The following is a 23,101-nucleotide window of genomic DNA, read 5'->3' as shown; positions in this document are numbered from 1 at the left end:
AGAAAGAGCAAGAGAAAATAATTTGCTTCTCTAAGTCACCCCATAACACGACACATAGGCTTAAAATGGGTAAGGGCTCTCAAGGTTTTAAAAGATGGAGAAGTACTGACTGGTACCAAGAAAGAGATTTCTCATACATTTCTTATTACGAAAGGTCTACTTCTATTCTCCGTTGCGGTCCTCAAGGATGCCAAAATGGATTCTGCCTTTCTTGATAATGCAAACATTTTCTTTGCCTTGTTCAAGTTATTTCCTATAGTGCTGTTTCTGTCATGTTCAATTTTCTATATTGGTATGATAGCATTTGCTACTGGTTACTAAACATGACAACATTTGTATTATTATACCATCAGAACATTCGCTGACCTGATTCCTGAAAAAAACAAAAACCAAAAAACAAAAAAACTACCAAACATAATGCAGATTCCCTTCTCCCAACCCAAATTGCAGTATGGTGAAGCCACTATAGCACCAACTATCCTTGGCAAACATCGTCGCAGACAACAAAAATATATACCCCCAGTATACATGCTTATTGAGATACTATGCTGAAGTGTAACAGAGTTTAGCCACTCAGCTTAATAGCAATGAAACGAGAAAGCCCAATAAAAAAGCAGCCGGTGGACAGCGTAAAACCTGAGGACAGGACAGATTTACATTCACTTGGTGGCATACACACAGCAGAAATATTAGGTCGTTCGTGCGTATTTCTAGATAGCATTTAATAATTTTAAATGCCACCAATGTTTTAACTCAAAAACAGAGGGGGGAAAAAAGAGTAGCTTTTCCCTCGTTCTATATTCAAGGACACTGGTCAAACACCAGTCTGTTTTCCAGAGCCTTCTGTTTTCCATTTTCCTGCTGTAGATGGAACAGCATCAGCCCTCTGGACAAAGAGATCCGGAGCCCATCCACAGTTCTTAAGACTGTCTCCAAAAGAATATAGGAAGGGAATGAAGTAGGATCCTTAAGTGAGAAGAAAATCCCCCTCTCTCCCTCTGAGGTAGAAATAAAAATGTTGTTCTCACCTGATGGAAGAGAGGGCTGTGTGTCACAGGGATTCCCAACCCACTAAAGCACATTCCCAGGACCATATCATCGGGGGCATCATTGCTGTAGCAGCGACACTTACTGGCGAGAAGTCTCCTGATTGCTTCTCTGCTGAAGACCATTCTAGTGGGAAGCCAGAGCAGACAGAGAAAGGGGTTAGAGCAGCTCCTGGAGACCGTTAATCTAAATAAAGAAATCTAGTTGAGAGGCCACACTCTTAAAAAGACACAGACCTCAGCAGTGTTTTATATCTAATAGTTGTTTTGGGAGAAATGTTTGGTGCTTTCTACAAAAGGAAATTTTACTTTGAAGAGGTGTTTACCTATCTAATAGGCAACTGTATGTCTTCATAGATTTCTTGAAAACGAACACTATACAATGGTTTTTTCTTAATATGCCATTGGAAATTAGAGTAGTTCTTTAGTTGGAACACTCTCAGTGAGATCAGTAACAAAATCCACCAACATTCCCAGCAAGTAGATGGGCCCAAGCACCTTACTCGTACAGGTGCTGACTGACAATAATATCAAATCTACCTGGAACAACCATGCATTGTCCAAGTGATTCCAAGTCTGCAGAAGCGTCCTTAAGGTGATTTTGAGAAAGAGAAAGAACAGAGAGAGAGAGAGAGAGAGAGAGAGATTTGCCCCAAATAGTGCTAGGATGCTACTTGACCTGGTACGTTGGGTGCTTTCCAGTGGAACTCATGCCCAGTCCTGCCTTTCTGTGCCCTCCTCAGATGCTGCGTAAGGCTAGAAACTGTAAAACAACATTTTCCAGTTTCCCTTGCCATCTAAGACCCGGCTCCAACCTGACAATGAGGGGCACAATCCTAAGGGGGTGTGGGGGAGCCGGGGGCATCTGCTTCTGGCTCCGGCCAGCCCTGTGACAGACGCAGGTGTTGGTGGGCAGCTACATACAGGCTCCAGCAGAGCAGGCCCAGGGCAGCAGAGTGGTGATTGTGGTCCCACAGCAACAGCGGGGGGCCAGGCCCGGGACTGGCTCAGATGTAGTGTCGTGACCCAACAGCAGGACCGGCCACAGCACCCCTCAAGAACAGGCTCCAGAACACGGCCTTTGCTTTGTTCTTCTAGCCTTCGGGGCAGTAGCAGCTCTCTGTAGTTACCAAGCTCTAGGTAAGGCCACTTGCTCTGTTTTCTCCCTCCAGCCCTTTCCAGCCCTTTCCAGCACATCTGTAACAAGTTCCTGCAATAAATCCTCCTCTTTTTAAAATATAGATTGGTCCCCAAATATAGGACCACCTGGTCCTACAGTAGTAATGAATCTTCTCATATGATGAATAATCCAATAGCTGATAGGGCTGAAGGGGCTAATATGGTTCACAAATTCATTCCCAATAGGCAATGACTTCCTTGAAGGCAAAACTGTCTCAAACTTATCCATATATTCCCAGAGCCCAAATACAGGGCGTCGCACACAGTTAAGCATTCAGCAAAATCGGACGCGTCAAACAAGTGGGAACGAAGCTGCCTTTACAAAGACCTTTTTCCCAGGGAGGAGGGAGCTCTGTGGACCAGTCTAGTAGGAAGGAAAACAGGACAAAGACCTTGAATACAATCCCTGATGCGAAACTCAGCTGGGCTCAGTCCAATGTAGCTTAACACCAGTGACCATGTGCTGGCAATGCAACGGCACAGAGGACATTCTCTCTGCCCCGGCGAAGAGGCCAGAAGGCACGATGAGACAAGACCAGACAAGAGGAAAAAGCAGCTCTTTAATGAAGACGATACAAGGAAATCGGACTACACAACTAGAAGAAACAGTTCTGGGGGCGCCTGTGGGGCTCAGTCGGTTAAATGTCCAACTAGGGCTCAGGTCATGATCTCATGGTTTGTGAGTTTGAGCCCCGCGTCAGGCTCTGTGCTGACAGCTACAGAGCCTGGAACGTGCTTTGGATTCTGTGTCTGTCTCTCTCTCTCTCTCTGCCCCTCCCCTGCTCATGCTCTGTCTCTCCCTCTCAAAAATGATTAAACATTTAAAAAGAAGAAGAAACGCAGTTCTGGGGCTCAGTCAGGTAAGCGTCAGACTCTTGATTTCAGCTCGGGTCACGATCGCACAAGTTTGTGAGTCGGAGCCCCACATGGGGCTCTGTGCTGACAGTGCAGAGCCTGCTTGGGATTCTCTCTAGTTCCCTCCCTTTCTGCCCCTCCCCTGCTCTCTTTCTCTCAAAATAAATAAACTTAAGAAACAAAAAGAAGAAGAAACACAGTTCTTGTGAACTGTACCAAAAGGAAAACTGTACATATAAAAACTCACCAGAAGTCCTCTTTCTCTCAGAGTCCAGTGCCCCCCAGTGACTGGGGTAGCATCTACATGCTGAGTCAATCTCCCGCTCACCTACCTGACCCCAGGAAAAGGGTCTATGTGAGGGAACATGCATCAGCTATAAACAAACACTTCCCTTAAAACATCTATCTGATGCTATGTCAAAGGGAATTTCCTAAGTAAACTGCACTTGACTTTGAACAATGCAATGTTTGGGGGCCAGTCCCATGTCCAGGTTAAACTCTGATGATAAGTTTTGACTCCCCCCAAAAGTTACCTACTAATAGCCTAGTATTGACCAGAAGCCTTCCTGATAACATGAACAATAAACACAGTGTATGTTATATGTATTATATATTGTTTTCTTACAACAAGGTAAGCTATGAAAAAGAAAATGTCATTAAGAAAATCATAACGGGGTGCCTGGGTGGCTCAGTCGGTTGGGCCTCTGACTTCGGCTCAGGTCACGATCTCACGGTTCGTGAGTTCGAGCCCCACGTCGGGCTCTGTGCTGACAGCTCAGAGCCTGGAGCCTGCTTCAGATTCTGTGTCTCCCTCTCTCTCTGTGCCCCTCCCCTGCTCGTGCTCAGTCTCTCTCTGTCTCAAAAATAAATAAAACATTAAGAAAAAAAAATCATAAGGAAGAGAAAATACATTTATAGCACTGTACTGTATTGGGGAAAAAAATCACATACAAGTGAACATGCCCAATTCAAATCCATGTTGTTTAAAAGCCAACTGTACTTGTATCCCAATCCTAGCTATAATCGTGTTTATCTTAAACCCAATTTAAGTCAAAACACTTTATTTTTTTCTTTTGCCAGCATCTAGTAGAACGAGAAAGCAAAGGGAAGCCCACTCTTTTCTCCTGGCCTACTCTCTGAAAAATCTGTATTAGTATTTTTTTTTTTTCTATTTTTCCCTACTCACACAGAACAGTCTTACATTACTTAGCCACGTAAACTAAGTACACATGAGTCCTTAATTACACTTGTTTATTAGCATGCTGATGGGTTATTTCAAAAAGAAGTTGCCCCCCAACATGGAAAACTACCAAACATATCATGGTATATCTGCTCTATCCTCCAACTTTTAAATATTAAAGAGATGTGATTTCTTTTCATATAGAGCATACTAATTTTAAGCATAAGGAAAACTGAAATGGGAGGCAAGGGCTTGCAGAAGGCCGTGCGCGCAAATCAAGAGCACATACAGAAGATAAAGTGCATCAGAAACGTGCCCGCCCCTCCTGCTCTTCTAGCAGACGGACGGATCAGGGCTATCTCTGGGTAACACTGGCCCTCAGCCCCTTTCCAGGATGGCTGCCAAAGAGAATGGTGACATCCTGATCACAGCTTCCTACCCAAACAGAGGTACGTATTTCAGAAAAGAAAATGGTTGGTTATTGAATAAACTGTCTCCAGATACCTGAATGTTCAAGGAGTAAGCAACAAAGTGAAAACCAGACACTTGGACTCAAAGAGGGCAAAGGTCTCATTTTGCAAATACACAATACCTCCACACCAATCACTGGAGTCCACACTCCTGATTCAGCTCTGCTTTGTGGGGCTTAACAGAGACAGTTGAAGGCAAGGGTTTTCACAGACTGACTGTAAACCAGTGAGAAAACAAGAAACGCTTTTCATGCTACAATCATGTATATGTGTCGTGTGTGCACAAAACGAAAAACAAAATTTCACAAGACAATACCTGCCCTTACCACGTGTGATAGACTATGATATTTCAATTTTATTCTATTCCATTTTATAGTACACTGTTTTTAAATGACGACTATGATCCATTCATTGGTGTTTCAAGCCCTTAACTGATCCTGACTTGCTATTTAAGAAAAATCATGTTGGTTCTTAAGCTGGATCATCAGAAAGTCTACTGAGAAATCATTTAACATTCTGTCTGCAGCTTTTTTCGCAGGTTGATACGAGACAGTCTTGTGATGAATGCTTCTGTATCTTTGTAAAAGTACCATTAGAAACAGAGTATTATACCAGTCGTTAGTTATATAAAGATCAAGGCTCAGTGTTCATGCATTTGTTTACTCATTTATTCACTGTCCCTTGTAAAAAATGAGTCCCTCTGCTAGGAAGTAAAGATATAATGAGAAATGAGACACAGGTGCTGCCTTCAAATAATTCATCATTTAGGTGGAAAACAGAAAGGTAAATAGGCAATTAAATGATAATGGGTTGCATAATATGCTATGAAAGTACATTTGAAAGGCATCAAACCCAGATTTGAGAGGCCAGACTAGGCCAAAGGCTTCCAGGAATAAATTATAGCTACATCATGTCCAAAGAAATGAGAGGGATGAGCCGGGTGACAAAGACGGAAAGCTGGGGAGGGGAAACAGCACTGTGTGGAGACCAGCAGACGCCAGTCTGGGGGGAGAGGAAAGAAAAAAGGCCTCTGAGGACTTGAAATAAGTCCAGGAATTCTTTAAGATGACAGTGCAGGTGAAGAAGCCTAGAACAGTAAAACAGCATCTGCCAAGATCATGAGAGGCCAGGTAAGTCTTGACCAGGAATTCCGACTTGATCCTAAAAGGTCACAGGAGGTTATAAAGGAGCGCAAAGACTTTCATTCTCATGGTAATGGAAAAAAAAATCCAAATAAAATTAAAATCACAATAACTTATGGCATTGTTGCAGAGATGGGGGGTATGAAGCGCAGATGAACTCATCTCTAGAGAGAGGAATCCTTCCCAGACAGGTGGCAAGCTGGGGGGCAGGAGGCGGGGAGAAAAGACCAGCTAGAGACATTAGCCCCAAGTCAGTGGCCTCAGCAGCACCCACGGAGGCTGTGGACCCGGAAGACTGAAGGTGATTAAAACGAGGCCTAATCCCAGACCAGCCTGACTCCTGTGGGAATCCGAACGACCGTCTCCTAGTCTTAGATGCCAAAGGTAGGGAAGGGCTCGCGCTCTTGGGGAAGAATAAAAGCCAGAGAAGCGCGTGAAGGCCTCTGAGCAGGAGGGCACCAGGATCAGATGTGGTTGTAGAAAGGTCTCTGTGGCTCCAGGGTGGTCGACAGCAAGGAGTGGAGGAGATGGGGAGCCATGGCAGGAGCACGCACGTGAGAGATGGTGTGACCTAGATCAGAACTGGGGAGGTGGAGACAGAAGGGATATTTAGGAGACAGAACTGACACGACTTGGTGACCGGGTCGGCTGCAAAGTCCTGGGGAACGAGGAAGAGAAAGGACAAAGCAGACTCAGAGGTCTCTGGGGCAGGAACTCACGCATGCCACGTCTTCCCTGAGGGAACACCACCGGGAAGACACTAAAGCAGGGGCCAGGGTCAGAGGCAAGGTCAGGATGGCAGTGCTGGGTCTCATGTCCTGGGAATCACGCCAGTGGACAGGGCCTCCAGTGGGTGGATGTAGGAATCGGGAGGTCTGGGGAGAGTTGCAGGCTGGGGATAGAGCTTCGGGTGTTTTCAGCACAGCCACGGGGGGTGGATAAGATCACCAAGGAGAATACAGAGTGAGAAGAGGACCCCAGAAAAGAGGCCTGGAGAACACAGGAACAGGAAGAAGGAACTGAGAAGGAATAATCAGAAAGGCAGGAATACACAACGACAGGACACTGTTCTGGAAAGCAAGAGAAAGGAGCATTTCAAGGAGTAAGCAGTCACCTTTGTCAAAGTCGGCTAAGAGGTCAAACAAGAGGAAGATCGGGAGTCCGCCCCTGGATCTGGCTACGTGGATGCTGCCGGAAGCCTCGGCAAGACAGTTGAGGTGGGAAGCCAAGCGTGGCGGTCACATGGAAGTGGGAGCTGGAGAACAGAGATCGTGAGTCCCGGGTTCTTGCGATGACTTGAAGGGGAGAAGAGGGAGGGTGCGGTGGCAGGAAGGAGTTTTAAGATGGCAAAACTGGAGGTGGTAGGAAGTCCACAGTAAGAAGGTAGAAGCTGAACACGTAAGAGTTAACAGTGCCGTCTTGGTGGTGACAGTGCCCGCCATGGGCCTGGGAAGGGGAGCGGTGACACCCATGCGGTGTAGATGCCAGTCTGGCACTGCCCTGTGAGCTCCTGTAGGGAAGGAACTGTGGCTTCCGTTTGCATCCCCAGTGCCTATGCCCACCAGGCTTGTGGAGTGAATGAGGTCAAGTGCCATTTCAGGCTTCAAGGGCCAGTCTCAGAGATAACAGTGAAATCCAACAGGCAAAGAAGGAAACCAAATAGTGTTCTTGGCCATCACTTCTGTGTTAAAAGTATGTTAGCCCATATGTGCCACAAAATATAGAAACCCATATGCAAATAATAAGACCCCGTTCAAAGGCAGAAAGTTCCGACTCAAGGGATACCATACCCTGATTCTTCATTGGCTTCACCACCTCACCCAGAAAACTAAATGCATTACTCTAAAGCTGCAAATAGCTTGAGCCTTTTTTTCTTTTTTAATTAAGAAGTCAATAGTCGTTGGCCTTTACCCTTTGGCGTCTTTTCCAAGGCCTACCTGGACCCCCATCTCCCGTTGCTAATGACCTCAGGTGGAAGCATGCCACTGCCCAACAAAGATCAGTACTCCTGCCCAGGCCCAGTAGATAGTCTTTATCACAAGGCAGGTTGAGCAGTGGCTGGGGCCATTTTTTCCATCTTGAATCCATTCAACATAATACCATCTCCTCCAGTATTGCACAGTCCTAATACCCAAGCTGCCGCCCCTTATGCTCGTGACTCTCAGAGCTTTATAAACCAGTGCCAAGAATGTTGCCAAGCACATAGTGGACATCCAACAAATACCTGTCGAATGAATTTAAATCACTGTATTTCATAACGAGTTCAGATTCTCCCGAAATCAATCAATAGCAAAAACTGTGGAAATAATAGACTAACTGCTCAAGTGACGTAGCCACATAAATCAAATCAGAATCGTCCCCTATAAGAGATCCGGCATAGGCAGATCCTTCATTTAAAAACACTGACTTTGGGGGCACCTGGGTGGCTCAGTCAGTTGAGCATCCGACTCTTGGTTTCGGCTCAGGTCATGACGTCACAGTTTGTGAATTCGAGCCCCACGTCAGAGCCTTGGGATTTCTCTCTCCCTGTCCCTGTCCCTCCCCGGCTTGCTCTCTCTCATTCTCTCTCTCAAATAAATAAACATGAAAAATGTTAATTTTTCACTGTCATTTAAAATCTATAAATCTGATACAAATATCACTTAACTGCTTAAGTGATATTCTATACTATTTTCCTAAATGTGCTTTATTAGCAATAGATCATTTATTTTTTTTAAAAATTTTTTTTTTCAAAGTTTATTTATTTTTGGGACAGAGAGAGACAGAGCATGAACGGGGGAGGGGCAGAGAGAGAGGGAGACACAGAATCGGAAACAGGCTCCAGGCTCTGAGCCATCAGCCCAGAGCCCGACGCGGGGCTCGAACTCACGGACCGCGAGATCGTGACCTGGCTGAAGTTGGACGCTTAACCAACTGCGCCACCCAGGCGCCCCAGCAATAGATCATTTAAAAGTCTGGTGACTTATTTCTATACTACTCTTTTCCTAAATGTGATTTATTAGCAATAGATCATTTAAAAGTCTAGTGACTTGTTTTCTGGAATAAAATCTATATCCAAATTTCTTTCTCATTAAAACAAGCAAAGCTAATTGTCTACCTAGAGGCAATCATTCCTCTAGGGAAATTTCTACCAAGTCCCTCAACATCCATTTATATTTCTCCAAGGGGTAAAACATTCTTTGTGGTGAACCGTTCTCATATTTAGGAAATTTCATGTTTACTTTCCTATTACAGTCACAGCTACCATTTACAGAGCACTTATGTATCAGGATTGGTCCTGCTGCCACACGCCCAGCCCTGGATCACAGAAACAGAAGTGAGTGCTGAGAGTATCTGCAGAAAGCTCTGTTCATAGTTACCCTCCTCCTCCCGTGACGTAGCTGTAGCCTCCAGTGCCCAGGCCGTAGCCGTAACGCTCTCCCAGAAACAGCGGTTCGCTGGAGTCGTAACAGCTAAGCAAGTGCTGGAGCCTGGAGATGCTAAGATTCCAAAGAGAACATAAGCAATAATTACTTAACTCAAATGGGTTTCCACGCTAAAAAGTTGACGATTCTCACATCCCACCGGTCACATTATATACTACTGTACGGAAATCGCTTAGAGATGAAATTCAAGTCATTTACGGAAGAAATTCACTTAAAAAGAAGAAAAAAATGGACACTGTAGATCCCTGGAAACAGAAGAGAAACTAAAAAACAAGGGGCTTACTCCCCGGTTTTAATAAGCCCCTGCAAGAACATGGCTGCCTCCATGGGGTGGGTAGGGTGGCAGGTTAACGAAGTTGAGGTGGCCAGTGTACTGTTTAGCTCACGTCTACCAGTCCTGTTTCCCAGTGAGCGTGAACCGTCACATCTCTTCAGATGTGCTTGGCGTAGGAGCGCTGACAACACTGACTCCATCTTGGCCCTCCATCTTGTCCTCGCCTCTGGCGCACTGAATGCGCCACTTTAGATAATAGCAGAGAGCCTCTGCCCAGGTGGTGCCACTTTAGATAGCTACCCTGTGAGGGCACCCCCAGGCCCCTAGCTCCATAAAACCTGGAGAGTGGCAGAGAATAGCTGCATATTACCGTCCTGGCTGATAGACTGACCATCCGTAAGTTTCCCTGAATAAAACCGTAAACAGCTTGGAGTGGCTTGCTTCCTTTTTCAGCATTAAAGTGCCTTCTCAGTCTGGAGGATACATTACTGACCCTCCTCCAGCTTCTAACACTTGGCGTAGCGGACAGGAGACTGAAAATGAAACAAGCCAGGGAGGGGTAAAGGGGGCGAAGCCAGGAGAAGCCCACAGTCCACGCGGGGAAAGCCTGTGGTCCCTTGGGGGAAATCCCAAGCTTGCTAGCCAGGCGATTCGGCCAGGTCTTGTGAGCGTTTCAGACCAGCGTGTGAGTACAGAAACGCCCTAACCAACACGGGTCTGAGATGGTGGTGAAGCAAAAGGGCCAAGAAGGGGTGGCAGCTTGGGTCTTAGGACTGTGGAGGAGATGGTATTATGCTGAATGGATTCGAGATGAAAACGTGGCCTCAGCCACGGCTGAACCTGCCTGGTGATGAAAGATTATATATGGCAGGCGTGGTCAACAACTGCAGGCAGTTGGCTAATCTGATTGGATAAATGCTAGCATTAAGAAACCCTGGCCTAACAAGGAGGCTGTGCCCTCCCTTCTGTTGCAGCAGACCTCTGTGGAAGAACTAGGGATGAAGTGTGCTATTTACACGCAGCATTTCGGTGGCCCAAATGAAGCATGACTTTCCTCTTGTATGAATGACCGTATCTCAGCCCCAGGAGCGTGGTATGGGACTTTAGAGGTTGTTCTTGCCCTTGTGGCTAAATGGCCCATTGCTACGGTAGCTACTATGGCTGCAGACTTAGGTGAAATTCAGAGACTCCCTTATGAGGGAAATAGATTAAAAAAGAGGGAAAAACGATCCCACTGATGAGAAAATGGCAGAAAGGGGGCCTATCAAGATTTGTAAACAATGGTAGCAATACCGAATATTATCTGGGACCCCGAGAGAAAATATAGACAAACAACCCAAGTTGGTCTTGCTGAGCCTCCAGAAGGCATCGCCTGATGGAGAGCAGTTTACTTCCTTGAAGGCAGGCTAAAAAAGCTGGGTGTGTTGCCCAGTGCCCCTCTGCTAATGGAAAAATTTCGGGGTGGACACAGACTATTCCTGGAAACTAAGGGTTAGGCCAGCGTTTCCCTCTAGTGCATGCAACAGTGGACAACTGGAGGCCCCATTATTAACTATTTATTTGTCTTTCACTAACCATCAGACTGTGCTAGCTCTAATATTCACTGGCTAAATGCACATTTATCTATGGAAATGCCTCAAAATTAGTGGTGAATTGGATGTAACTTCACATCCAGAAGGGCTTGGCTGGGGCTCGTGGTAACAATAAAATGGGAAATCAATTACAGTTATTTGCATAAGTTCAATAACAATATGTTCTTATAACAGGACACCATTGGAAACCTTGATTACCAAGGCTTTGGAATGTCACATTGGAAAGAGACACGTATAGACTCAAATAATGGCCAAACAGCCCTAAGGAACTAAGGTTGACTTTATAGAGCCAAGGAAATTCCTTGGAAAAAAATGGCCTGCTACCTTGCTTACAGGTTCCTGAGAGCCCTACCGTGCAAGTCAGGAAGGTCACTTGGGGACCTCAAGAAGAGAGGACTTAATTCAAATTAAAGGTATTGCAGGTGGGTCTGATGGCAAGTATTTGACTTAGCTTCTGGCCTCCAAAGGCTGTAAAAGGCTCAAACTGAAATTCCCTATGAGAAGTTCCAGAAAAGCAGACTTAAAAGAACCCAAATGGCCCATCACCATTCTTGTTGCACGCATGTAAACATTTAGGCCAAGTTTGTTAAAAGTGGACTTGTTTTACAAACAACTTAGTCTTAATTTGACTACCTTTGATAGAAATGAGGGTGATTTTAGAAAAAAATATTTCAGTAACACACTTTTATGGGTGTTAGATTCTATTTCTGGTTGAATGGTTATTGTTTACCTATAAAACCAGGGGCTAGATCCCGAATTCGTCTGGCTTCCGTGCATACATGGCTCACTTACTACCTGACTGCTTGCACTCCACAAACCTGACTTTGAAATCACATTGGCAGGACCACCTCCTGAAAAGAGACCACTGTTTAACTGAATGGACCTAACTGACCTTGTTATAAAATGGAGAATGAGATGCTAAGACTATATACAAGACTTCCAAAACAGTGGTTACAAAGGATGGGAGCTCAGCTGAGCTGTAGGGAATATCTGCAATGGGATGCAATGGCAACTTAATTCATGAAATCCTGCTCTACACCCTTTTCCAGCAGGAAGCAGCTAGAGGGGTCATTACCCCTACCCCTCAAGAATGGGGAATGGTTCTGGGCGCCTGGGTGCCCCAGTGGGTTAAGCATCTGACTCTTGACTTTGGCTCAGGCCATGATCTCACGGTTCACGGGATGGAGCCCTGAGTCAGGCTCTGCGCTGACAGCATAGAGCCTGCCTAGGAGTCTTTCTGTCTCTCTCTGCCCCCTCCCCCCACCCCTTGCATGTGCACTCTCTCTCTTAAATACACATTAAAAAAAAAAAAAAAAAAAGAATGAGGAATGGTGAAAAACCAGGGGTGGTACTGGTTCAACTCACGTTGCTATTTATGCTGCTGCTGTGGCGGGGGGTACAAGTCCCTTCCTGACATCTGGCTCAAAGGCCATTGTGAAAGAATGGCGGGCAAAGATGGCACGGGCTGAAAAGATGCCAGAGGTGGAATGTGGGAGTGCTAACAACATTGATTCCATCTGTGGGACGCCATCTTGCACAGGTGGCACCACTTTGGATAACTGGCGGCTATCGGGTGCACAGATGGTGCCACTTAAGATAACTACCCATGACCTCCCCACCACGCCCCTCACTCCATAAAAGCTGGGGGAAGGTCCAGATAAAGGCTGGGAATAGGGGCGGAGATTAGGAGCATATTACCGCCTGGATCTTCTGTCCGTTGGCCCACCCGACTGCCTGTCGGTAAGTTACCCTGAAGAAAACACTGCGAACGGTATAGAACAGCTTTGCTTCATGTTTCGGTATTAATGTACCTTCCTGGTTTGGAAGATACATTATAAACCTCCGCCCCTTTCTAACACTTAGTACTTTTTAAATTTTAATGGCCCCCAAACAGAATTTTCGAGATACAAATGAGGTCCATGTCAGGCGCGTGGCTGGCAGGTGGGCAAACGGATTTTGTTAGACGTTCCAGGAAACCTTTCAATTACGGTGCACAACCACACATCTGTTTCCCCCGAGTAAGGCCACATAAGTTGTCTTTTTACGTCTACTTATGTATATACCTTCTGGCACCTGTATTTCTTTGTCCTATGTCAACAAGATAGCTTTAAAAGGGCAGTGAGAGGGGCGCCTGGGTGGCGCAGTCGGTTGAGCGTCCGACTTCAGCCAGGTCACGATCTCGCGGTCCGTGAGTTCGAGCCCCACGTCAGGCTCTGGGCTGATGGCTCAGAGCCTGGAGCCTGTTTCCGATTCTGTGTCTCCCTCTCTCTCTGCCCCTCCCCCATTCATGCTCTGTCTCTCTCTGTCCCCCCCAAAAAAATAAAGTTAAAAATAAATAAATAAATAAATAAAAGGGCAGTGAGAATATCCAGGAGCTGGTCAGAGAAAGGCCTGTAGCTAGAGCTGCCATGAGGGTGAAGAAAAAGATTTCATAGGAAAATAAAATCTAGAAGTAACCTTTCAAAGGTGAGACAAAGGCTAATATTAAGAAGGGATAGTTTTCCCATGTTTTAAGAACTTGTACCGCTTACAAACGCCTCGTAAAGTCCTTCCACTATTTGTTCTAAACTAGAGCTTTCTGGGTCACACACCACCAAATCCTAGGTTCTCTCGTGGTATTAATCAGTGTTCCCCCAAAAAAAGATGTTCTGTGATCAGTTTTGGATTAAAAATTTTTAATTAGCTAAGTAAATTCCAATGTTTCTCAAGCCTGATGAGCATCGCGTATCTCCAAGAGGGAGATAGGATATCAAGGACTTCTCTACGTTATTAATCATAAATTCTTACAAAGAAGTATTAACATCTAGAACACTAGTGTTCTAGGATTTCACTTTTCTTCTTTTGGGGGACAGGTGGGGTCTTAAACCCAAGTGGAGATGCACAAACTGGAAAGAAGGACATCGCTTCAATCCACACTCGTGCATCTTATACAAATACCCCAGCCAATAAACCTAAAGCTGAAAGCGAAGAAAACCAATTTAATGTATGAAAAAATTGCCTTAAAATGTGGTGCTAAGAGTTGACCAGTTTGCTGATCATGTTTATATGTGTCTGCAGGTCAAGGCCTCTGACAATACTGACAGTTTCTGAGTGGCCAGAAAACGTTATCCTTAAAACTATCCTGTTTTGGGCACACAAGGTAAACATTCTGGGCACCCAGTTTGGAATCCATCCTTAGGAAATTAGCGAAAAACTCTGCGGAGAAAGGTAAGTAAATATGCAGATACCTAGTAAGACGCCATTTGGTTATAGAGAATTTATTCTTATAGCTCTCTAAGGAAACTGTGGCCTTTGGCTGGTAAAAGTTTGTGTTTAAAAAAAAACATTGGAAACCAATTTGACAATAAATTTCATATATAAAATAAAAAAAATAAAAAAAAAACCAACAAAAAAACAAACAAAATTTCAAAGACCTCTAGGGCAAATTTATATCTACTTCTTGACCTAAGAAGAAACGTATTTCTCTTTCTCCTGCATATTATAAAAATACCGATTCAGTCCACAACTTGTAATTTCTTTGGTTAAAATAACTGGGATTTAACATCTCATCTGGGTTTCTTATTACCTCAACCCTTTCCCTACTCACAATATCATTTTAAAGCTGAAGAATCATAAACGGAGTCTGACAACCCTCATATACTTTATTTTGCTAAAAACTGTAAATGTGGATAAAACAGACAGATATCTAATTCTATCCAAATGGATTGGCTATTAATCCAGGAAAGGAACTTTATTCACAATCTGTTACCATTTCAGGCAATTCTGAGGCACAGAAATGAAGAAAAATAGTACAGCAACACTTTAGATTACGTGCTATCAAATTTATATGAACACAGTGCTGCATATAGACTTTAACAGCATAATACTGACTTTGCATATACTGGACACACAATACTACCAAAGTTTCAGGTGTACAACTTAGTGATTTGGCAAGTTTATACATCACGTTATGCTCACCCCAAGTATAGCTACCATCTGTCCCATTAACATCGCTGTTACATTTACTGTATTCCTCATGCTGTTTTTCATTCCCATGACTGACTCATTCCATAACTGGAGGTCTGTATCTCCCCTACCCTTCACACATTTTGCCCAGCGCCCCACTCCCCTCCTCTCTGGCAACCATCAGTTCTCTGTATTTATAGTTCTGATTCTACTTTTTTTTTTTTCCATTATGCTTATTAGTGGAATCATAAGTCAGCCTGAGAAAGACGAATACCTTATTTCACTTAATACCCTCTAGGTCCACCCATGTTGTCCAAATTGCAAGATAGATCTTTTTTATGGCTGAGTAATATTCCACTATAGATATATACACCACATGTTTATCCATTTACCTATCGATGGATACCTGGGTTGCTTCCATGTCTGGGCTTTTGTAAATAATACTGTAATAAACATAGGGGTGCATATATCTTTTCAAATTAGTGTTTTCCTTTTCCCCGCATAAATACCCAATAATAGAATTATCAGATCATATGGTATTACTATTTTTAACTTTGTAAGGAACCTCCATACTGTTTTCCACAGTGGCTGCACCAGTTTGCATTTGCACCAGCAGGGCAAAAGGGTTTCTTTTTCTCTACATCTTTGTCAACACTTGTTTCTTGTTTGATTTTAGCCATTCTGACAGTTGTGCAATGATATCTCATTGTGGTTTTTATTTGAAGTGCCTTCAAAATTATTGATATTGAGCATCTTTTCATGTGTCTGTTGGCCACCTGTATGTCGTCTTTGGAGAAATATCTATTCAGGTCCTCTGCCCATTTTTTATTTTTATTTTTTATTTTTTAATGTTTTTATTTATATTTGAGAGAGAGAGAGAGAGAGAGAGCAAGTAAGGGAGGGACAGAGAGAGCTGGAGACAGAATCCGAAGCAGGCTCCAGGCTCCGAGCTGTCAGCACAGAGCCCAACACAGGGCTAGGACACACAAGCTGTGAGATCATGACCTGAGCTGAAGTCGGATGCTTAACCGACTGAGCCACCCAGGCACTCCTCCTCTGCCCATTTTTTAACTGGATTTTTTTTTTTTTTTTTTTTTTTTGGTGTTGAGTTGTAGGAGTTCTTTATATTTTTTGGATATTAACCCCTTATTCGATATCATTTCCAAATATCTTCTCCTCCCATTAAGTAGGTTGTCTTTTTTCACCTCTTTGGTTACGTTTATTCGTAGGTGTTTTATTTTTTTTTTTTGGTACAATTGTAAACGCTACGTTCTTCATTTCTGTGACTTTGTTGTTAGTGTATAGAAACACTACCGATTTCTGGGCATAAATTTTGAATCTTGCAACTTTAGTGAATTCATTTATTACCTCTAGTAGTTTTTTGGTGGGATCTTTAAGATTTTCAAGTATAGTATCATGTCATCTACAAATAGTGACAGTTAAACTTCTTCTTTACAAGTATGAATGCCTCTTATTTCTTGTTAGACTACCACAGCTAGGACTTCTAGTACTATGTTGAATATACTGGTGAGAGAAGACCTCATTTTTTTTGAGTAGACTCCACGCCCAGTGTGGAACCCAATGCAGAGTTTGAACTCATGACCTGAGATCAAGAGTCAAATGCTTAGCTGACTGAGCCACCCAGACACCCCATCTTTTTTCCAATCATAGGGGAAAAGTTCTGTTTTTCATCACCGAGGATGATCTTGGCTATCAGTTTTTCACATACGGACTTTATTATGTTTGATTTAGTGGGAACACACCACTTTTGTTGAGACTTTTTGTCCTAAATGGATGTTGAATCTTGTCAAGTGCTTTTCACACATCTATTGAGATGATCACATGATTTTTATGCTTCATTTTGTTAGCTGCTATCCTATTTTTTGAAGCCAGATAATATTCCACTCAAACCCATTATGGCTTTTATTTTTTAACATTTTATTTGGAAAAACTTCAAGATTACAGAAGAATTCCAAGGGTAGTACAGTGGAAAGAATGCTTTTATATATCCTTTACCTAAATTAGCCAGTTGTTAGCTCTACCCCATTTGCTTTATCGTTCTCTCTCAATCTTTGTAGACAGATAGTCATCTGTGTATATATACATGTATGCATGTGTGTATACATGTGCATTATGTGTGTACATGTGTGTGTATAGATATTCTCTTTTCTAAAGTATTTGGGAGTAAACCTCATACATTATGTCCCTTTCCCCCTAAGAACATGGAATACATCATTGTGTATTTCCTTAAAATGGGAAAAATTAAGAGTTCAAAAACTTTAACATTCATTCAGTAGATTTCTTAAAAAGTTAAAACATATAGCTACTATATGTCCCAGGCATTCCACTCATAGGTATTTAGCCAAGATAAATAAACAGGTATCTATACAAAGATATGTACACAAAGGTTCACAGCTGCCTTAATTAGAACTCCAAACCTGAAAACAAATGCTTTCATCTAAGCTACCACCCATATTCCAAGGTTATCACTCGACCCGATGTTCATTGTGGCTCATTTTCCCTCCAGTACAGGATGAACCCCAGGATCCCTTATTGCATTTATCATATCCCTTTATTCCCCCTTCATCTATAATAGTTATTCAGCTTCTCTTTGTCTTTCATGACACTGGTATTTTTAATAATAAATGCACCTCCCCTGTTTTTAACAGAATGATCCTCATATTGGGTTTGTCTGGTGTTCCCTCATGACAAAGTCTAGCATATATGTTCCCAGTCACAGTATTATGTATGTGTGACACTGTGTCTGGCCCTTCTGTTCTTCACTGGTGATATTCCAGTCAAGTTGTTATCTCACTTCTCCACTGGACAGTTACTTTTTCCATTGCTATTTTTTTAACCCCAGTATAATTAATGTACAGTGTCCTATTAGTTTTAGGCATACGATATAGTGACGCAACAATCCTATACATTACTCAGTGCTTATCATCTGTTTCATCCATTCCCCCTCCCAATCCCACCAGTTTAGTTCTACCCAAACCACCAGTTTATATTCTATATTTAAGAGTCTGGGGGTTTTGTCTATTTTTCTTCATTCTGTTTCTTAAATTCCACACAGGAGTGAAAGTATATGGTATTTGTCATTCTCTGATTTATTTCACTTAGCATTTTACCCTTTAGATCCATGCATGTTATTGCACATGGCAAGATTTCATTCTTTTTTATGGTTAATATTCCTGTGTGTGTGTGTGTGTGTGTGTGTGTACACACTACCTCTTTATCCATTCATTTATCAGTGGACACGATGGATACTGAAGTTGCTTTCATATTTGGGCTCTTGTAAATACTTTCAAGAAACACAGGAGTGCACATATGTATTTAAAACAATGTTTTCATATTCTTTGGGTAGAAAACCCAGTAGTGGAATTACTCGATCATATAGCAATTCTATTTTTAATTTTTTAAGGAACCTCCACTGTGTTATCCACAAAAGCTGCACCAGTTTGCACTTCCACCAGCAGTGTATGATTGTTCCTTTTTTTCTAAATCATCACCAATACTTGTTGCTTCTTGTATGTTGGATTCTAGCCATTCTGACACATATAAGGTAATAACTCACTGTGGTTTTGATTTGCATGTCTCTGGTTAGTGACATTGAACACCTTTTCAACGTGTCTGCTGGCCATCTGTCTTCTTTGGAGAAATGTCTGTTCATGTCTTCTGCCCAGTTTTTAACTGGATTATTTGTGGTTTTGGTTTTAAGTTGTAAAACTTCTCCATATATTTTGGATACTACGCCTTTTTAGATACGTCATTTGCACATACCTTCCCCCATTCAGTAGGTTCTCTTTTCATTTTGTTGATTGTTCCTTTGCTGGGAAGAAGCTTTTAATTTTGATATAAAGTCACCAATAGTTTATTTTTGCTTTCGTCTCCCTTGCCTCAGGAGACCTATCTAGAAAAATGTTGCAATAGCCAATGTCATAAAAGTTACTACCTATGCTCTCTTCTAGGATTTTTATGCTTTCAGGTCTTACATTTAGGCCTTTAATTTAGAGTTTATTTTTGTGTATGGTGTAAGACAGTGGTTCAGCTTATTTTTGCATTATTTCATTATTAGCATTATTTTAGCTGTCCAGTTTTCCTAGCATCATTTTTTGAAGAGACTTTTTCCCATTGCATATTCTTGCCTTTGTTGTAGATTAATGGACCATATAATTGTGGGTTTCTTTCTGGGCTCTCTCATCTATTGATCTTTGTGTCTATTTTTTTGCCAGTACCTTACAGGTTTTAATTGTTATAGCTTTGCAGTATATCTTAATCTGGGATTGTGATATCTCTAGTTTCCTCTTAGGATTGCTTTGGCTACTAGGGGTATTTTGTGGTTCCATACAAATTTTAGGATTATTTGTTCTAGTTCTGTGAAAACTGCTGTTGGTATTTTGATAGGGATTGCACTGAATCTATAAATTGCTTTGAGTAGTATGGACCTTTAAATAATATTTATTCCCCCAATCCCTGAGCATGTAATATCTTTCTATTTGTTTGTGTCCTCAATTTCTTTCATCAGTGGCTTATGGTTTTCAGAGTTCAGGTCTTTCACCTCTTTGGTTAAGTTCATTCCAAGGTGTTTGTTTTTTTCTTTTCTTTTTTTTTTTTTTGGTGCAATTATAAATGGCATTAATTTCTACTTCATCATTAATGTCTAGAAATGCAACTGATTTCTGTACATTGATTTTTGCAACCTGTGACCTCACTGAATTCATTTATCAGTTCTAGTAGTTTTTTCTTGGGAGTCTTAGGATTTTCTATATAGGGTATTATGTCCTCTACATATACTGGAAGTTCTACTTCTTCCTCACTGATATGAATGCCTTTTATTTCTTGTCTGATTTCTGTGGTTAGAACTTCCAGTACTATGTTAAATAAAAGTGGCAAGAGTGGACATCCTTGTCTTATTTCTGATCCTATAGGAAAAGCTGTTTTGCATCATTGACTATGATGTTGTGGATTTTTCATATATGGCCTTTATTATGCTGAGGTATGGTCCCTCTAAACCTATGCTGTTGAGGGTTTTTATCGTGAGTGGATGTTGTACTTTGTCAAATAGTTTTTCTGCATCTATTGAAATGATCATATGGTTTTTATCCTTTCCCTTAATGTGATATATCCTACTGATTTGCAAATACAAACCACTCTTGCATCCTGGGAATAAATCCCACTTGATCGTGGTGAATGATTTTAATGTATTGTTGGATTCAGTCTGCTGATATTTTATTGACGATTTTTGCATCTATGTTCATCAGGATATTGGCTTGTAGATCTCCTTTTTTCTAGCATGTTTATCTGTTTTGGTATCAGGGTAATGCTGGCCTCATAGAATGAATTTGGAAGCTTTTCTTCCTCTTCTATTTTTTGGAATAGTTTGAGAAGAATAGGTGTTAACTTTTCTTTAAATGTTTGGTAGAATTCAACATTTGAGTCTGGACTTTTGTTTGTTGGGATTCAATTTCCTTGCCGGTAATCACTTTGTTCAAATTTTCGATTTCTTTCCAATTCAGTTCTGGGAGGTTGTATGTTTCTAGGAATTTATTTCTTCTAGGTTGTTCAGCATGGCATATAGTTTTTCATAATAGTCTCTTATAATACTTTGTATTTCTATAGTCTGTTATTTCTCCCTTTCATTTTTGATTTTGAGTCTGATTTTTTGTTTCCATGTGTCTGGCTAAAGGTTTATCAATTTTATTCTTTTCAAAGAACCATCTCCTGGGTTTCATTGATAATCTGCTCTATGTTTTTAGTTTCTATTTTGTTAATTTCTGATCTAATTTTATTTCCTTCTACCAATTTGGGGTTTAATTTTGCTTTTTCTTGCCCCTTTAGCTATAAGGTTAGATTGTTTGAGATTCTTCTTCTTGAGTTAGGCCAATATAGCTATAAATTTCCCTCTTAGAACAGCTTCTGTATGCATCCCAAAGATTTTGGACCACCATTTTTTTTTTTTTAAATGTTTGTTTATTTTTGAGAGAGACACAGAGAGAGACAGAGCACGAGCGGGGGAGGGACAGAGAAAGAGAGAGAGAGACAGAATCCGAAGCAGGCTCCAGGCTCTGAGCTGTCAGCACAGAGCCTGACACAGGGCTTGAACTCATGGACTGTGAGATCATGACCTGAGCCAAAGTCGGTTGTTTAACCAACCAAGCCACCCAGGTACCCCAACCATTTTCATTTTCAATGGTCTCCATGTATATTTTTACTTTTTTTTGTTGTTGTTGTTAACCTGTTTATTGTTTAGTAGCATGTTATTTGACCTCCACGTATTTGTGTTCTTTCCAGATTTTGTTTTCTTGTGGTTGATTTCTAGTTTCATAGTGTTATGGTTGGAAAAGATGAATATGATTAGAATCTTTGTGAACTTGCTGAGGCTTATTTTCTGGCCTAACAGGTGAGCTATCCTGGAGAATGTTCCATCTGCACTTGGAGAATGCATATTCCACTGGTTTAGGATAGTATGTTGTAAATATATCAGTTAGATCCATCTGGTCCATGTGTCATTCAAAGCCACTGATTACTTACTGACTTTCTGTTGGGATGGTCTACCCACCGATGTAAGTGGGGTGTCTAAGTCCTTATTATCATTGTATTGCTATCAATTACTTCCTTTGTTACTAGGTGTTTTATATATTTGAGTGCTCCCATGTTAGATGCATAACTATTGACAACTGTTACATCTTCTTGTTGGATTGTTCCCTTTATGATCATGTAGTATCCTTCTTGGTCTCTTGTTACAGTCCTTGTTTCAAAGTCTTTTTTTTCTGACATAAATATTGCTACCATGGCTTTCTTTTCACTTCCATTTTCATGATAAATGCTTTTCCAGCCCTTCCCTATGAATCTGCATGTATCTTTAGGTCTGAAATGAGTCTCCTGTAGGCAGCAGATCGATGGGTGTTGTTTTTTTATCCATTCTGTCACCCTGTGTCTTTTGATCGGAGCATTTAGTCCATTTACATTCAAAGTAATTATTGATATATACTTCCTGCCATTTTGTTTTATAGTTGTTTTTGTAGTTCTTCTCTGTTCCTTTCTTTTCTTGTACTCTTCTATCATTTTGCTAGCTTTCTTTAGTGATACACCTGGATTTCTTTTATTTTTTGCATATCCATTACTAATTTATTTGATTAGGTTTATGCATAACATTTTATGCATATAACAGTCTATATTGAGGGTCACTTAAGTTTGAACACATTCTAGAAGCAGTAAATCTTTACTCCCCCCCTCCCCAATTTCAGGCCTATAGTATAATACTTAATATCCATTTTTGTTGTTGTTGTTAATCTCTTGACTTTTTTTTTTTTAATATACACACTTAATTTTACTACTTTTGTGTTTCCTACTTTTCTTACTCCCGCTTATGGTCTTTGCTTCCTACTCAGAATCCCCTTTAACATTTCTTATAGGGCTGGTTTAATGGTGATGAATTCATTTAACTTTTGTCTGGGAAACTCTTTATCTGTCCTTCTATTCTGAAAGATAGCCATGCTGGATAGAGTATTCTTGGCTGAAGGTTTGTTGTTGTTTTCTTGTAACACTTTGCAGGCCAGAAGGGAGTGGCATGATACAGTCACTCTTTTCTCCTGCTCTTAAAATTCTCTTTTTTGCCATTTTAGTTTCTACGTGTCTTGGCGTGGACCTCCTTGGGCTGACTTGGGGGGGGGTTCTCTGTACCTCTGGATTTGTTTCCTAGATTACGGAACTTTTCGGCTATTCTTTCTTCAAATAAATTTTCTGCCCTCTTTACTCTCTTCTCCCTCTGGGATCCCTATAATGTGAATATTAGGTGAATATAATGTGAATACTTGATGGTGTCACCGAGCTACCTTCATTTATTTTATTATTTTTTCCTCTCTCCTGTTCAACTTGTTGGTTTCCGTTACTCTGTCCTCCAGGTTGCTGATCCATTTTTGCTTCCTCTAGTCTACTATTCCATTTAGTGTATTGTCACTTTGTTATTGAATTCTTCATCTCTGGTTCT

General features: G+C 41.7%; 1 protein-coding gene across 3 annotated transcripts in view; it reads right to left on the bottom strand.

Moving 5' to 3' along the window:
- B3GLCT (beta 3-glucosyltransferase) overlaps positions 1 to 23,101 on the bottom strand; it is a 105,203-nt gene that overhangs the window by 13,206 nt on the left and 68,896 nt on the right. For 2 of the 3 annotated variants that reach the window (XM_040448140.1, XM_040448141.1), the window contains 2 exons: positions 9,232 to 9,351; positions 1,029 to 1,233 (listed from right to left, as the gene is read on the bottom strand). In XM_040448140.1, the coding sequence (XP_040304074.1) occupies positions 1,029 to 1,233; positions 9,232 to 9,351 (325 nt within the window). The remainder of the gene's footprint in view (positions 1 to 1,028; positions 1,234 to 9,231; positions 9,352 to 23,101) is intronic. The other variant, XM_040448139.1, reaches the window with a different exon arrangement.

This window comes from Herpailurus yagouaroundi, unplaced genomic scaffold (genome assembly GCF_014898765.1).
Source record: "Herpailurus yagouaroundi ecotype Mexico unplaced genomic scaffold, PumYag 197, whole genome shotgun sequence".
NCBI lineage: Eukaryota > Metazoa > Chordata > Mammalia > Carnivora > Felidae > Herpailurus > Herpailurus yagouaroundi.
This window is presented reverse-complemented; position numbering and strand designations above follow the sequence as displayed.